The sequence below is a fragment of the Dromiciops gliroides genome, chromosome 1 (assembly GCF_019393635.1).
Source record: "Dromiciops gliroides isolate mDroGli1 chromosome 1, mDroGli1.pri, whole genome shotgun sequence".
Classification (NCBI taxonomy): domain Eukaryota; kingdom Metazoa; phylum Chordata; class Mammalia; order Microbiotheria; family Microbiotheriidae; genus Dromiciops; species Dromiciops gliroides.
In genome coordinates, this window is record NC_057861.1 from 279,538,318 (window position 1) to 279,557,280 (window position 18,963).

Below are 18,963 nucleotides of genomic sequence, written 5' to 3' on the forward strand. Positions count from 1 at the left end.
TTGTGTGTTGCGTGGGGGTAGGGGTATTCTTGATTTGAGGGACTCTTCTTCTGGCTTGTTATGGCTATGACTAGGCAAGGAGTTAAAATGCATTAGCTTAACTAACAAAAGAGGTAAAGGGCATTAATTAATTTGAGGCATGGGCTATCTCCTGGTGCTTTGAGATTCAAATCCTACTTTTGAAATTTACTAGTTGTATGAGTAAGAGAAAATTACTAAGTTCATAAGTCATACATCTATAGCTAGAAAAGACTATTGAAGCCATCTGGTCAACCCCCCTTGTTTTATAGACAAGTGAGGCACAAGGAAGTGAAGTGATTTATCTAAGGTCACGCAAAAATTAACCACCAAAGGAAGGTTTTAAGCTTCACTGACTATTAGCATCAGTATTCTTTTCTCAGTATAATGTTGCCTCTGGGCTTCACATACTACTTATCAACTTACCTAGATTGTTGTAGGAACTTGTAACTTGGCTGAGGAGAACTAACCCAAATAATTGGATGCTTATAGAAAATCTTGTAAATTAAAAAAAAAAAAAAGATTTATTAGGAGAGTGGAATATATGGCCAGGAGACAGAGTCACTATGGAGACTGTCTCCCTGAGTAAGAAAAGAACTGGTCTCTCTATCTATTTACCAACAAAGAAAGCTGTCAAAACAACTGGGGAGAGCATTACAAAGCAACTGGGAGGTGATTGAAACAACTGGAAGGGGATGCCTAGAGTTTGAATAATCATCACCCATCAATATCTTGTATATCATTTTTGTTCCTTGTAGACCAAGGTCTTTGTGTTCTGGCTATACCTGCATTCCTGAGATGGGAGACAGAGCTGTTTTTCCGTTGAGAAAGCTTAAGGATTCTAAAATTTTTCGGGGTCCTATGTTCCACTGCACCCATTACATGATGACGTGTCCTTTTGCTTTTATATGTGAAACTAGTTCCCTCTTAAAAGATGTGACTTTCAGGTTAGAGGCTCAGTACAGATCATACCTTATTACAACTATTATTACTATCTTCCAGAAATCATACATTTTTTTGCTATATTAAATGATTTTCCATATAAAGGAAATGATTGTTAATAACCAATTATTAATGCAGAGATCCAGGGTTCTTTCTCTTTTTGCTCCCTCATTCAAAGCCCAGACATTGTAGGTAAAGGCAGCCTCTGAAGGACAGGTCTGATCGTGAGATTGGCCTAACCCTAGGAACATTCTTCCTGGTCTTGGGTAGGATCCCATCAAACTGGGAAAATTTATTTATGATTAAAGGGTAAAGAGAATCAAAATTAGGTGAATTCTGGGTCTAAAAACCATTATGCTCATCCCCTTGAAACCCTATTGTTCAACTTAAGTGGTCTAGGTTGAGATGGATGCCTTTGTTCTGGATGGCCTGAGGTGAGAGTGGTCTATATGTCTTTGTATAGATAGCTGGAGGCAGCTGAGCTTCATTGAGCCACCTCCTCAGCCAGAGGAGCTGAAGGCTTTCAGCCCACCTCCTCATTAATATGTGTCTGTCTTCCTTGATTGTTCACTAATCAGAGTTGATCTCTGCCTGTCTGGGATACCTGATTTTCCAAAAGTATTTAAGCATTAGATGATCTCCACAGGCTTTTGTCATTGGTTACCAAGAGAAACCACTGACCATGGATTTACTATTTGCTAGCCTAATTAATAAATTTGTTATTAATTGCCTAGAAACTCTGTCTCTTAGACGCTTCATACCTGACACAGGTATTAGTTTCACATGAAAATTTTCCATTGAGAAACAACTTAAGAGCTTGTGGTGACTTTTCCAGAAGATCAGAAAACAAATAACACATCAAAATGTGAACATTTTACTTTGAAGAATCCATTTTGCCATCTATTGAAATTTTATTATTTTATTATATGATAGCCATCAGTTTTAGACATTTTACTAATTTCTAATTGCCAGGGTATAGTCTGATAAATGCATTGGGATCTGAATTTTTGGTCCTTATAGATTAAACAGAATGCCATTATTTAATATATGGCTTTGTTTAAACTGCAATTTACATTCTGAACTTATCATTCTCTCTTTTCTTTCTTTTGATGAGGTTTGTCACTGAGTATTTAAATTTTTATATTCTACCAATTATTTCTAGTATGCAGGCTTTATGCTTTCATAATTTCATAATTTTTATCTCTATTTTAAACCATTTGGGAACCCCCTACACTAATTTAAGACTCTCTTGGTAATTCACGAGGTTCAATGATCACATGTTGATTCATTTTCCTTTGTCTTGTAGTTACTTATTCATAGTTATCTGAACTCTTTATTCTGATCTAAAAGCCATATCCTCTTCTGTTATTAATGAATTTCCTATTGTTTTATCTGCTTATGTGTAAGGTCTTTAACTGAGTTTTCCTCCTTCTGAGATCTTTGCTAATTTCAGCCTGAGGTGCAGTTTCCTTTTTTTTTAGATGTAGCTTCTTACAGTAACCATTATCAAAGGGTAAGGACTCCAAAACTGAACAATGGGGGAATATAAGGAAAAGGGCTATGATTTTTAAAGCAATAGATTGAAATAAGTTCAAGTAAACAAAGGAAAGTCCTATAATAGATTATTAATTTCTTTTTTTTAATGTTTTTGATTAATTTCTAAATGAATTATATAGACAGTAATCAACAAGTATTCATTAAAAACTACTATGTGCCCTGCATTGTGTTAAGCATGGGGATACAAATTTATAAACAAACAAAACCTGCCCTCAAGGAGCTTATGTTCCAATTCTAAAGCAATATTTTTCACAGAAATTCAAGAGAAGGATGAGGTTCAGTTGAACTTTATAAGGAAAAAAAATGCTTTCACATGGCAGTAACATAATACTTTTTTGTTGTGGTAGTCATATCTTTATAATTTCTCTAATGCTTTTTCACTTGTCATACCTACAATGGCATCATGTACCACATGATCATCCAGTCAATCAGTACTTAAATGCATAGGGTAACATTTTCAGAGTCTGGCTTCTGGGCATAAACTTTTGATTAATGATGTTAATATAACTGCTGACCCATACCTGCCTCCCAGTGTATTAGACAACTCCCTAGAAAAAGCAGGAAGACTGAGGTCTTTAAAGATTGAGCATTGGCTTTATTATGCTGTATCGGCATCCTATCTAGCTTTCCTGGCTTGATTTTTATTATAATTTGTGATTCTAGCTTCGATTTCTGGTTTTAGATTGGATAACTGCCTTCCCTTATCCTCACCCCACATTCCCCAACTCTCCCATCCCCATCCCCATCCCCACCACTACAGTTTCTTTGTTCTAATCTTGAACATATAATGATCCTTGGCTAACTATTTCATGTATCCTTTCTAACATGTTAACACACCAGCAGTAAAGGTAATGCAGTAGAACTGCTGGGTCAGAAAAGGAGCAGTCTTACGCACCCGGTAAGGACAACAGCATTTCCCCCAAAAAAGAATCATGTGGGTGTAATATTTAAGTTAGAGAGATTCCCTGGAATCAATATTTGCATATAATTCTGAAGGTACAAAGTGATTAGGAGAGGAGAGGAGAGGAGAGAGAGAGAGAGAGAGAGAGAGAGAGAGAGAGAGAGAGAGAGAGAGAGAGAGAGAGAGAGAGAGGAGAGGGGAGGGGAGGGGAGGGGAGGGGAGGGGAGGGGAGGCAGGGAAGAAGTTAGGTGGGATTATTAATGAAGTAAAGCAGCCTAGTGTCAGTGAATTGGAGTCCTATGTGTCCTATTGGCATGTTTCCAACAAGGGTAATATCTAAGAGGCCAGGAGCTATTTTTCCACTTCCCTAAAAGTTTCTGTTTTTAAATTTCTAAATGGGGAGGGATTTCATGAGTAATCTAAACAATCCTAAACAAAAATCCTCTCTGCAATGTAGCCAATAAGTGATTATCCAGCCTTTGCTTGAAGACCTTTAGTAACCTACTACTTCTAAGAGTAGGCCATTCTAGTTTGGCATAGCTCTAATTGTTAGAAAATATTGCCTTACACCATAGGTTCTTAACCTGGTGTCTGTCACCTTTTTTTTTTTTTTTTGGTGAGGCAATTGGGGTTAAGTGACTTGCCCAGGGTCACACAGCCAGTAAGTGTTAAGTGTCTGAGGCTGGATCTGAACTCAGATTCTTCTGACTCCAGGGCTGGTGCTCTATCCACTGCACCACCTAGCTGCCCCATGTCTGTCACCTTTTAAAAATATTTTTATAATTATATTTCAATATATTTGGTTTCCTTTATAGTTTATGCAGTTCATGCATTTTCTGACTTAAGATGCTGCCTTAGAAACATATTAGTTGTGTGACTCAGGCTAAATCATTTAACCTCTGTGCATCACAGTTTCCTTAAGTGTAACAAGAAGATAAATACATCACCTGTCTCACAAGGTTTGTTGTGAGGATGATGTACAATGTTTGAAAAGCACTTAGCACCATGCTTGGCAAATAGCAGACAATATATAAATGCCTAAGTCCTTCTTCCTTCATTTACCTTTCATATATCCATACCTGCATAAGCAAAATGCTTCAAATCCTGGGTACAGCTATCATTTTCTCAGGTTCATAAGCTCCTGGATATAAAGCTGATGGATCCTCAAAGATCATCTGGTCCAATTTCTTCATTTTACAGAGGACAAAGCTTCTGAAAAAGAAAAGTGACTTGAATAAGGCCACTCAGGTTGTTAATGAACCAAGCTTCAAATTAAGGTCCTCTAGCTCAAAAAACTTTCACTCTTACCAATGCATCAATGAGCTACTATCAGGATTAATATAAGCTGCATCTATGATAAAGAACCTTTTGAGGCAACTTCCTTCATTTGAAGGCTTTCCATAGGAGTTCTAAATATGATAGATAGGTAGAGAATCATTTTGGTTTTTTAACATGACTCCCTGCCAGCCCTGGATTATAATACTGCTTCCAGACAGTTGTTTTAAGTTTTTCCATCACATCTTTTATTTTCTGTTCATCTTCAACTTTGTCCTTTGAAAGTTAAAAAACTTTTAAAAAAGGAAAATTAAAAACTAAATAGATAAAGAGATGTTGCAAGTTCCATTTACAATACTAAACATATACATGAAATCACTGAAGAACTCTTACAAAGTAATTGACAGCTTGAAGTTGTCACATATGCTTAATTCACTTGAGCAGTGACCATCAATAGAAATATTTGGGTATCCCTCAGAGGAGCCTCAAAGTTTATGAATGACTATACTATTATTCCTAGGGAGCCTCCCCTCCTTTCTTCAAGTGGCCATGATAGATGGAAAGAGATAGAGACAGAGAGAAAGAGATAATATGAGGGAGCTAGTGAGCATTCATTAGGTACTTACTATGTGCCAAATAGCCCACCTCAGTCACTTACAGAGATAGTCATATATCTTTGATTTTGCCATCATTCCCAAGTGTTCCACTTCCTTGTTCATGAGGTCCAAAATTCCTTTATCTTATCATGCTGTGCATATAATTCATATGATATGTTTTACTTACAGAATCCTAGACATTCCCTGAAAAAATTAATTGAAATAATTAGTAACAAGTGAAGCCAGGGTGTCCATTTTCACTACTATTTTTAATAGAGTTTAGAAATGCTAGCTGTAGCAATAAGTAACAGTTTGAGGGAATAAATAAATGTATACAACTGGAAAATAATGTTTATAAAAATAAAGGAATTTTTAAATAAAGATTAAATGCTATCCCCAATCCCCAACCGATTTCTCTTTTAGACTCTACCCTCAAGAGTACTACCTGTTCTAGGAGGCAGCTAGGTGGTGCAGTGGATAAAGCACCAGCCCTGGCTTCAGGAGTACCTGAGTTCAAATCTGGCCTCAGACACTTGACATTTACTAGCTGTGTGGCCCTGGACAAGTCACTTAACCTTCATTGCCCCCCCCCCCCCCCCCCCGCAAAAAAAAGAGTTCTCCCTGCTCTGTCCCTCTCCAAATCTGCCTGCCCCTTCTAGTGGAGTATCTCATGCATAATTAATGAGCTTCCTTTCATCTTAAACTTTTCCTTTCTTACTCTTTGTCTTCTAGCCCTCTCCTCTCTAAATGCTTATTGGTTTGTTGGCTATTCTGGGTTGGATCACATCAATTTAATGCAAATTATGATACTACTTTTGTTAATTTACCAATTAAGTACCTTACTAACCAAACTTTTTGTAATAGCAGAGAATTAAAAGGCTATACCAATCAAATGGAGAATGGTTTAACAAATTGTGTTATCTGAATGCAGTAGTATATTTTGGTCCATACAAAAAGACAAATATGAAAAAATCAGAGAAATGCATGATGACTTGTATAAAATGGTTGGTACAAAATGAAGTAAACAGATCAAGAAGGAGATTTGGCACAGTGAGTAAAATATTGTAAAACCAAAAAGTACTGCAAGACTTTAGGAACCTGAGTGCTGTAGCAAACACTAAGAAAGTCAGAGAAATGATGATGGAGACTTTCCACCCATTGTGAAAGAAATGGCCAAAGATGCATCAGATGGAAGGTATGCATTCTCAGGCTTGGCCAATGAGCTTTTTTGTTTTGCCTGACTGAACTTGTTACAGTGATGGATTCTATTGCTGTAGGAGAGCTGTCTTTAGGGAGTATCAGCTATGTTTTGTTTTTAAAAGAAAATCAATAAACAATAATTAAATGCCAATTTGGGGACCAGGAAAGGGCTCCTGGAGAGAGTGTTACATTGATTGAACTGAATCTTTTAAAGAGGAAGGAAGGAAAGAAGGAAATGAAAAGAGATTCTAAAATTCAGAGGTGAGAAGGGAAAACATTCCAAACATGGGGAAGAGGCCATTTAAAGTCCCAGAGATGGGAGGTGGAATATAAGGAATAGCATGGACAGGATGGCTGGACTATGGAGAACTTGAAGGAGAGTGACATAAACAATTAGAAAAATTAGGAAGGGGACAAGTTGTGAAAAGTTTTAAATGTCAAATAGAGGAAGTTTGTATTTGCTCCTGCAGTTAATAGGGAACCATAGGATTTTATTGATGGGAGTGATGACGTGCTCAGACCTATGGTTTAGGAAATCAGTATGGTAGTTCTGTGGAAGATGTTTTGGACTGGAGAAAGAATCGGGGAAGGGAATTCAAATAAAAGGCTATGCAAATGGTCAGTCAAAGCATGATGAGTTCCTGAACTTGGATAGTGGCTGTGAATAGAAAGAAAGGAATATATGTGAGAGAAGTTATAGAGAACTTAAGAAAGTGGTTGAAAAATTTGGAAGGGATGGAGGGAGAGGAGAGAAAGAGAAAATAATAGCAAGTTTATAAACTGAATGACTGACTGAATGGATAGTGGTGCCCTTGACAAGAACAGGAAATTTGGGGAGGAGAATAAGTTTGGAGAAAAAGAGAACAAGTTCTATTTTGGAAATGTTGAACTTTAGATTCTTAAAGAACATCCAGTTGCAAATGCTAATTGGCAGTTGGTGATCAGGGACTGGCATTCAAGAGATAGCCTAGAAAAGAGCATCCAGGTAACATTTCTCTTTTAAGAGGAAAAAAATTAAATTAGTAGGTCCTTCATAAGTTCTTTCTGCCATTTTGATTAGTACATTGTTAATTTTTCATGTCAGTTTAGAGAATGTTAAGTAATAACCTAATTTTAATATCAGTCATAGAAATAAATGAGCAAGTGTTCTTTTACACAGATATTTTTGTACTTAAGAGCTAAGATATAAATATGCAGGAGGTAAAGATAACTTTATATTTTGTTCCAAATTATGCTATATGAAAGGGTTTTTTTAATTAGTTACTAAATTGTATCCAATACCTACATGTTCCACTCACAGTATTATAATTTAACTTTATATTGTTTGTTGAGAACTATTTGGAATTTTAAAAAAGTCAAGAAGATTTATTAATTATATACAGAAATTGATTATTTCTTTTTACTTTCTATTGGGAAACTACCAATATCATTATAGACATATAGTCTTGTCAAATTAGCGCCCTCAGGAGTATGCACTAAATTAAACCATAGTCCAGAATATCCCATTGTTATTTTTTAGAAAAATAACATCACACATCCAACAGATCAGTCTTGCAAAAATCCAACTACTTTCTTTGTTGTTGCTCAGTTGTTTCAGTAATATCTGAGTGTGACCTCATTTGGGGTTTTCTTGGCAGAGATAATGGAATGCTTTGCCATTTCTTTCTCCAGCTTATTTTATAGATGAGGAACTGAGACAAATAGGGTTAAAAGACTTGCCAAGGGTCACATAGCTAGTGTCTAAAGCCATATTTGAACTCAGGAAGATGAGTCTTCCTTATTCAAAGCCCAATATTCTATCCACTGTGCCACCTACCTGTTCAATTACCTTCTAACAAAGTAAAAATGATAATTCATACCATTATTTTATTACCCCTTGTGTTGTTTAAAATCTAAATTGTGGGTCCTAATCTGCCCAGTCTTGCAGGGGAAGCTGGCTAAAATCACGGATAAATTCAGTAAGAGTTTAGGCTTTTAAAGATTTATTAAAATATATATTATAAGTTAGTGAAGAGGGAGAGAGAGAGAGAGAGAGAGAGAGAGAGAGAGAGAGAGAGAAATCAATTTCCTTTCCTAGCAGCCCATGTGTAATCTAGCACCACCAAACCGATGTCCCAAATAAGAGGGACTTCTGTTTTCCTTCTGCCATCATGCACCTCTTCCTCACCAAAAAAAAAACTCCTCTATGAGCAAGCATCCCCTTCCTAGTTCTTCTCTCCCTCCCCTAATGAGGAGGTCCTTCAAGCTGAATTGTTGAGAGTGATCTCTTGCTGACATCGGTAGTACACCAACATGTCACTCAGGGCTGACCAGGTGTGGCCTCCATCCAATCATCCCCAAGTAGGTACTTAGTTTCTCATTCTCACCCAATTCAAACAATACTAAATCAATCAGGTGGGTCCCCTGGGTGTCTGCTAAATTCCATTATTTTATCACATTCCCCCTTTGTTTCCTCAAGAAACATGGGGTGTTTCCTTGATGAAACAGTAAAAAATAACAGAATATCATAACCTATGCTAACAAACGATATGCTAATAACAATATAGTAAAGGGAGAAAAGGAAAATTTTGTCCACCCTTGAACTCTGAGTAGAGGACTGATTAGTAAGAAATGATGTCAGGAGCAGGAACTGGAAAATTCAGGAGACATTTTCTAGGCTGCAGAAAACTCAACTTTTGTTATAAGTAAATAAAAATTTAAGTACAACATTAAGGTAAAATACGGTCAATAGGAATCAAGGTAGAGATATTTCTTTTTTCTTTTTGCTGGGGCAAGGTGGGTTAAGTGAGTTGCCCAGGGTCACACAGCTAGTAAGTGTCAAGTGTCTGAGTCCAGATTTCAACTCAGCTCCTCCTGAATCCAGGGCCGGTGCTTTATCCACTGTGCCACCTAGTTGCCCCGAGAGATTTCTATATTAAGCATTAAGCATTCATTTGAGGAGGGGTAGGGATGTGATGAGGATCCTCCACAACCTCAAAATTTTACATTTTTTTTCCATATTGCATTTCACTCTTTTCTCAAAGTGGTTCTAATACCCTGTGGTAGAATGGAAAGCATGGTGAATTTGGGGTCAGCAAAAACCTGGTTTCAGATCTTGGCTCTGACACTTACTAGCCATGTGTATGTGGGCAAATATCTTGTTCTCTCTGAGCCTCAGTTGCTTTATCCTCTAAACTTGCATGACACGCATATTATGAGAATCAAATGGGATAATCAATGGGATAATGTAAAATGGAAGGAAGGCTACATGACCCAGTGGCACCATCATTGAACTGTCACTAGAATGCTGGACTTAAGATCCATCTCTGACACTCACTAGCTGTGTGACCATGTAGAAGTCATCTAAGCTCTTTGAACCTTGGATTACTCATCTGCAAAATGAACATAATAGTACTTCTATTATGTCCCTCATGAAGTTGTTTTGAGGCTAATATAAGATAATAAATGCAAAATGATTTGCAAAATTTAACACCATATAGTCAAGATGCAGCATGGTATAGTGAAGAGAGAGCCAGCCTTGATGTCAGAAAGTCCTAGGTTTATGGTCAGCCTTTAATACATGAGAGAGTCTCTTAAGTGAGTCACTTATTTTCTCTATGTGCCTGGCAACTCTCTTAACACTAAGTTGTAGATGAGTTATTATATTGTATTGTATGTTATTGCATTGGTATTGGTATTGGTATTAGTATTAGTATTAGTATTAGTATTAGTATTAGTATTAGTATTAGTATTAGTATTAGTATTAGTATTAGTATTAGTATTAGTAGAGAGAATTTCCACACTAGGAATTCTCTGTACTATGGCTACAAATGACTAAATTAGATAGACAGATAAATAAATGGATCAATATAAGTTTTTATTTGTAAATATTAAAGCACTATATAGTTATATAGTTATTATTATCATGAACATTATAATTGACATAGCATACTTTTCTATTTTTGTATCTATGTTGAAACCTTGATATATATTAGGGCATAATTTCCTAAACTAATTTTGGACAGCTAGGTGGTGCAATTATCAGGCCTCCTGAATTCGAATATGACCTCATACACTTAATTAGCTGTATGATTTTGGGTAAGTCACTTAACCTCTGTTTTTCTCAATTTAATGATTTGGAAAATGGGGCTAATAATAGCACCTATCTCGCATGGTTGTTGTGAGGATCAAATGAAACAATATTTGAAATGCACTTAGTACAATGTCTGGCAGCTAGTAAGCACTATATAACTTAGCTATTATCCCAACTATTATTTATTTGCACATAGAATACAATAGACCTGAGTATTGATGGAAACCATAAGTTGACTTATGGGATTACAATGCTTCCTGGAGAAAGAGAACTCAGGAAAATTTTAAAGCAAAAGATAGGATATTAGGTCTTTTTTCCTCCATGGCAGTTCAATATAAAAAGCAAATATTGATAGCTAGAGATATGTATATGTGTGGGTACATATGAACATATGTACCCACACATATAATTTCCTATTTAATATTTTAGAGTGAAAAGTATCAATACCTAGGAATTTTCTCATAAACCCCTATTCATATTGTAAGAAGCACCACAGTTCCATGGAACGCTGCTCAGGAAACTCATCTTTATGTCAACATCTCTCTATAGATATTTGTCCCTTAAAACTAAATAAATTTAATTGACCAATAATTAGGACACCTGATTGGAAAGAACCTTTAGGCCCAGAGTTCCAAACAATACTATACTGTCTTTCTGCATGAAACATAATAATTGAATCCTTCTCTAATCATCTCTTAAGGCTAATAAAGTTTATATATGACTTTCTGAACTTAAAGACTATAAACTTGGGTAGAGTGTGGCATTGCTTTCCCATTGTATTGATATAGTCTGATAAATGTCCAATATGTAGGAAAAATATATGCACCTTTTATAAGCATGCACATCAGAATATCATTTATAAACCATGTAATGGTATGCAAATATACTTCCATACTACATGATACCACTCCCACCCTACACACATAATTGTTTAAATTAAGTATTTGTAATTTAGTGCTGAGGGAGTTCCTGAAAAATGAAAAATGCTGCGGTAGCATCTGATGTTGACACCACATTCATGCATCATTGAAAAGCCATTTGCTTGCTGGTTTGTGAATCCAGATTCTTCCTGAGACTGCCAGAATTTGAAATGATTTCTGCAAGTGTTGTATTTTTCCACTCAGCTTTCACAATGGAATCATTGGGAAGATGTGTAAAAGCTCATGATTCAAGGAAACTTAAGTGCTGGGGTGACCACAAACCCTTCAAATCTTTAACTTCAGTCTCTCTTCTGACCTCTGTGTGGTATTATTAAGGTCAGTATTTGACCTTGCTTTGGGAAACTCGTCACTTACAATGAGTGGCAGCATTTGTTTCCATTTCCCTAACTTTCCCCTGACATTTGACACTGGTTGAGATTATTTCAAAATTACATTGTGAACAGATTGGAAAACAAATCTCCAGGGCAGTTATTCTGTGAAAGAGGGCATCATCGCAGCCACTTTGATAAACTATAGGCAGAAACACAATAGCACAAATCCAAAGAAAATGATCCCATTTAAAATAGATTTTCTGTTAGAGGCATCATTTTTGCCGGTATTACAAATTCTAAATGAACTGTACTTTTGATATGCTGAGAAAGAGAGCAAGACCCTAGTCCTAGTGATTTCTCATCCAGGACCATAGTCCTTTTTTGAAATACCACCTTTCCCCCCCAAAAAAAGTCAGGTGGCACTCTGGAGCATATTTTTCTTTCTTATGCTGTGAAGATAATTTTCTGCCATATTGCTGAATAATGAAATTGTGAGAACTTTCATACCTTGGCCCAAAAGAATAAATCTGTAGAAATGAATGAAGGAAATAGATTAAAAATATTTGAATTCTAGTTAAAACTCTTTGCAATGAGTAAGTACTTATTACAAACAGAGAAAGGAAATGTACCCTTTTATCAGGATTCCAGAAATATATTTCAATGAATTTAGGAAAAAATTGAATATTTTCTCTTATTCTTTCAGTTACAATGTAATGGTTTCTATTGATTGAAATTTTAAAGTCAATAGAGATTTAAAATTGGTATGCTAGAGACTTTATATTAGATTGAGGAAGAAAAAAGCTATGTACTTTCACAGATACTGACAATTAAATCGTTTTGGGGGAAATTATTTTTTATTAAACTTTTAATTCCACTTCTCGATATGCATTAATATTTGTTATTTTATATTAGTTCCCTTCACACATAAAAAGCAATATCAATCTTGTCAGATTGATAGACTGTACATGTTACTGGCAAACAGAACATATTCTATTAGCAGCTAATTATAAAATACTGACCCATTAGGGTATCATTAAGGGTTTCAAATGAGTGCCTCTGATAAACTAATTTGAAGGCTGCTGCTCAAGTCATTTAACAGCCAATGAAACTTAACATGTTATTCGTAAGAAAATAATTGATTACTTCTATGAATACAATGGAAGGCTATTAGGCCATTTCTAACGTGACAGTAAAATGGCTCAACTTTCTTTACCCAATCTTAAAAGTGTATTATTGGGGTGGCTAGGTGGTGCAGTGGATAAAGCACTGGCCCTGGATTCAGGAGGACCTGAGTTCAAATTTGAATTCAGACACTTGACACTTACTAGCTGCATGACCACAGGCAAGTCACTTAACCCTCATTGCCCCAAAGTATCATTATAATAAACTTTTATATGGCTTAGATAAACTTTTTTTTGTACTAAAATCTCACAGCTAATGATATTTAAATATATCTGTTTTATAAATTCTTCAGTAAAGCTCTTTCTAGGGCACTTTATAGTATGGATCTAACAATGGGTTTTTGAAAGCTGTAGGTACAGAAAATGAGTTCTGATAGATGCTACGAAGCTGTAAAGAGTTGTACATCTGCAAGCCGTAGGGCCTTGCCCTCTAAGGCATTCTCCTCATGGTGGAGTTTTCCTATAGTAAGTCTCCAGTAGGTGGTGTCATTCCAATCACTACATGTCCAAGGGCCAGACTAAGTTTGGAGAAACATGGCTTCAGAGACTTACCAAAGTATTAGAACTTTTGGGTCCCATCAGCTCATAAAGACCATCTTATTAAGACAGAGAGGTGATATAATCTGCATCAATAAAGGAAATACTAATACTTAAAAATCACAAATCCTTGAAGGGATAAATGATTTCATTTAAATAAATGAAACATAAAATACCATCAAAAGAAAGGAACTGAAGAAGGTAATTGGGGAGGTAGAAAGGCATATAAAGAAGAAAAGTTTAGCAAGTTAATGAAAAATTAAGGGATAAAGTAACAAAATGGCTAGTAAAATAACTATTAGAAAAATAGAATTATATGCACAAGGAGAAGTGGCATAGAATATTCACTAGAGAGTTGGCCTTGGAGTCAGGAACACATGGATATGTGTTGCTTCTATCACATACCACCTAAGTGACAGTGGCAAAGTTACTTAATCTCTAACTGTCCAGACAACTTTCTAAGACCATAAATTACAGATGAGTTACTGATATACATTTATAAAGGGAATTATCCCACCAGGAGTTACTCACAAAGAAGAAATCACAGTTCCAGACTCCCTTGTCCCCTCCACCCAAAAGTGATAGTACCGGTAAGCCAACTTCCAAGTAACCACTTTAAAGAATAAAACACAAAACAAATTCATTAAAGAAACAAGTTGGAACTATGTATTAGAAAATATGAAATGAAAAATTTGAATGAAGCTGCTTTCAGAGTAAATCTGAAGAGAAATAAGAAAGAAAGCTAATCCCTTACACATGCTAGAATCTGAGTCTCTCACTTTCCTTGGAGTCTTTGGGTAAGACTATGTTCTAAAGGCCAAATTTATAAGACCCTTTTGGTACAATAGTAAACATATACCCCTAGATAGTTCTAAGATAGCCTCTATTTATAGTACCAAATTATACTCTTTATTTAATAATAGGATAGTGTAGTTTCATTTTAGGTTTTTTTTAGTTTCTATTTATTTTATCTTTAATTTATGGAATAAAATAAACATTTCCATAAAGTAGTACAATAAAAATTATTGCATATGAAATTGTAAATCTACTATGTACAACTTGCTATTTCTTATACAACAAAATTATCATGTAAATTTCTTGCCTTTTCCTTTTTTTTTCTTCCATTCATTCCTCCTGCTCTAGAGATAGCTACCATTAGACCCAAATAGGTATACAGTTGTAAAATTATTCTATACATATTTCTATTTTTCAGTTCTTTCTCTGGATGCAGATAGCAACTTTCTTCATATGTCCTTTATAGTTAATTTGGGGGGCAGCTAGGTGGCACAGTGGATAGAGCACCAGCCTTGGATTCAGGAGGACCTGAGTTCAAATCTGGCCTCGGACACTTAACACTTACTAGCTGTGTGACCCTGGGCAAGTCACTTAACCCCAATTGCCTCACCACCAAAAAAAAAAATTAAAAATTATAGTTAATTTGGGTGTTTATAATAGACAAGATAACTATAAACTTCTTATAGAATGCAAAAATGGATAATAAACCTGAGGTTATCCTTTTATTAGCTATAAAACATCTGTAGGATGTTATCTGAGAACAAAAGTGGCAGAGAGAACATTATAATTTTCGTTATTTAATCTTACTGTATAAACACTAGTACAAAATCCTAATTCATTAAAGTTTTGACTTGGAATTTCTAGGTTAGTCTCTTCTTAGTTCTATTCATGATATATTTGTAAAAAATATTTGAATATCTAGTAAATTTTTTTATTGCCAATTGAAATATATTTCATTGTATAGTAGTTTTATTGTTGACTTGTATATTTTGATCTTAACTGATGGCTTTTTTCTTTGACAACATGAAACATTTCACTCTGTCTCATTGTCTCTGTTTCCTAGCTTAATACCTGGGACCTAGCAGATAATTAAAATAATGCTTGCTGAAGATCAGGCTATTTAAATAACTGCATATTAGAAAAATAAGTTGAACAAGTGATAAATTAAATCTACCCCCAAAAACCCTCCAGATTCAGATGATTTCATAAGTGGATCCTACCAAACATTCAAAAAGCAATTAATTTCAATACTTCATAAACTGTTTGCAATAACAGGAAAAATAGGAATCTTCCATTTTTTTTCTATAGTATCAATTTAGTCTTGATACCCAAATCATGAAAAGACAGAGCAAGGAAGGAAAACTATAAACCAATATCCCTAACAAAGATTTATACAAATATTTTAAGTAAAATATTAGGAAGTTACCTGAAACACCATATTAGAAAGGTTATACACTATGACCAAGTTGGGTTTATACCAGGACTATAGATAGTGTTGACTCAAAATAGGGAAGAATATAATTATAACAAATCATGTTAATAATATAATTAATAAAAGCCATATCATTTCAACAGATGCTGAAAAGACTTTTGATGAAATCTACTACTCATTCTATTAAAAATCTTTTGGAGGGGCAGCTAGATGGTGCAGTGGATAGAGCACCGGCCCTGGAGTCAGGAGTACCTGAGTTCAAATCCGGCCTCAGACACTTAACACTTACTAGCTGTGTGACCCTGGGCAAGTCACTTAACCCCAATTGCCTCACTAAAAAAAAATCTTTTGGAAATCATAAGAATATAGTAAATAGCATTTATCTAAATTCAAAAGCAAAAATTGTGATGGAGAAAAAGTATAGACTTTTCCAGTAAGATCAGGGATGAATCAAATATTCCCATTAATACTACTAGTAGTTATCATGGTGATAGAAATGCTATCTCTAGCAATAAGACAACAAAAATTTGGGTATATCACTGGCAAAAAAAAGAAATCACTTTTTAAAGATAATATTTTATAGTTAGAGAACACTAGAATCTTAACTAAAAATGTATGGGAATAATTAACAAGTTTAGTAAAGTTTTAGGGTATAGGAGAAATTTACAAAGCCATCACCATTCATATTTGTATACTCACACATGCATATATATATATATGTAAATATATGTATAAGTTGTATGAGGTAGGTAGGTAGATGCATATATACACATATATATTTATATAGTTAATATGGGGATTTGTTTTGCTGGACTACAAATTTAGGGTTTTTTCTCATAGGTGAGAAAGTAATGGAGGTACAGATAAATGAAAAAATACTTGACACAAAAAAGAAAAAGTACTTGCTGAGATCAATTGAATCACAAGTTTGTTATAATAATTTCTATATATAGCTGTGTGACCCTGGGCAACTCACTTAACCCCAATTGTCTCACTAAAAATAAATAAATAAATAATTTCTATATAAAGTAAGTTTGTTGTGGTTTATAGAGCAGTAAGGTTAGAGTCAGGAAGACCTGAGTTAAATTCACACCACCTGTGTGATCCTGGGAAAGTCACTTAAATCCTTTTTGCCTCAGTTTCCTCATCTGTAAGATGGGGACAATAATAGCACATACCTCATAAGATTATTATGTGGATAAAATGAGCTGATATATGTAAACTGCTATACAGATTTTAAAGAAGTGTTTAAATATTAACTAATAATAGCTATAATCATATACATTTTGGAGTATATATAATATGTATTTTATACATGAGTATATGCACTATATGTCATATGTCATACTGTAATATATGTATATACATATATATTTAATATTTATAAATATATGTAATATATGCCACTAAGTTGAGCAGCAGATAGATCCTGGGTCTGGTATCAGGAAGGCATAAGTTCAAATTTAGCCTCAAATCCTTAATAGCTTTTATGATCCTGGGCAAGTCATTTAACTCTTGTTTTCCTCAGTTGCCTCATCCATAAAATGGGGATAATAATAGTACCTGCCTCCCAGGGTTGTTGTGAGGATCAAATGAGATAATAATTGTAAAGCACTTAGCACATGACTTTCACATACATGTTATTTTTATATTTATTATGGATATTTGTATATGGCTTAGATAAGTAGGTGGCACTCTGTGGACTGGAGATTCCTGGGTGCTTTTTTGAATGTCTAGATAACTGTGTTTTTGTGACTATACATAATATTATTGTCTTTGTTTTTGCCCACAGATGCACTCTGAGTGTCACTCTGGAGCAAGCCATAATTCTGGCTAGAAGTCATGGACTGCCCCCCCGGTATATCATGCAAGCTACAGATGTAATGAGAAAGCAGGTAAACCCAAATGGCATGTTAAACTCATCATCTTAGGGATGTAGAATATACCTCCACCAATACCTAGATACCAATGCTGAAAGGTCCAGCGCAAAATAGGGGAAAAAAGGCATATTACCCTAAATCCTTTGCTGACTCCTTCTTAGAGCCTACCTTGACAAATATAACAGTTTCATGTTATAAAAAGTCATCTTCTGTTTGTTTCGCATTTGTATTGGGCTTGAGGATAAAATGGGAGAGTGTGATTGTTTGTGCATTTACATCATAAAATAGCAGGAAGTTAGAGAATAAGAAAACAGTGGACCCCATGGTGACAAAAATAAAGGGTGAATGGCTACAGCTTATCTCCCAGGAGAATGCCTTCCTGTCTGCCTTATCCTGCTGGCTACATGATGATGGAATGCCCACAACAGAACAATGGGATGATGGGAACACCACCACCCTAGGAGGCTGAACAACTCCAAAGCTGTCCACAAACCTATCTGACCCTGGGAAATTGTATTCCTCATCTATGTAAATGGGGCTCAGCAATTGCAAGGTTCAGATGAGAGACTAATGTATGTGAAAGTGTCTTGAAATGTGTGTATATCTATGTAAAGTACAAGGGATACTTATCATCTTTATTTGATGTAGTGAAAATCATATTTATCCTATTAAATAGAGCTAATTTTGTAAGTTTTATCAGAAGAGTGAGAAACTTAGGACACTGGAGCTGTGTTTTGTTTTGTTTTCGACGTTGTGGGTCAAGATTATTTGCCACTAATCTAAGTTCTAGAACTCTGGTATAATCTAAAGAAAATAGACTTCAACATACGTGGGGCAGAGAAAAATGCATCACCACCACATGCATTTCCAAACTACTAACTCTGTGTAGCTAGACAACAGCTAGGCACCCTGGGCAAGTCACAAAACCTCAGTTTCCTCCATTGGAAAATGACGATAATAACCACGTTTTCCTCCTGGGGTTGTCTGAGGATCAAATGAGATATTTGTAAAGTGCTTAGCACAGTACCTGGAACATAGTAAGTCCTGAATAAAATTTCATTTCCCCTCAAGCCCCTATATAAAGCATTTGGCTATGTACTGGGGGAAATAGAGAACTGATAAGTAATAATCTCTGCCCCATCAAGTTCATCATCTATTAGGGGAATGAGACACATTCAGAGCTATAAAATCAGCTACTGTGGCAAGGTCTAAGGAGGTAGACAGGGCAGAAGGAGGGCAGCATTTTGTTGACTGGGGTGACCAGACAAGACTTCAGTGAAGTTATGGCCTTTGAGTTGGACTTTAAAGGGTTAGTTAGCAAGATA

The 18,963-nt window shown here is 35.4% G+C and overlaps 1 protein-coding gene across 1 annotated transcript in view; it reads left to right on the plus strand.

The window, feature by feature from the left end:
• Window positions 1-18,963, plus strand: part of PREX2 (phosphatidylinositol-3,4,5-trisphosphate dependent Rac exchange factor 2) — a 417,236-nt gene that overhangs the window by 381,629 nt on the left and 16,644 nt on the right. Inside the window, 1 exon segment of the mRNA XM_043975911.1 lies at window positions 17,551-17,653. Within this exon segment, the coding sequence (XP_043831846.1) occupies window positions 17,551-17,653 (103 nt within the window).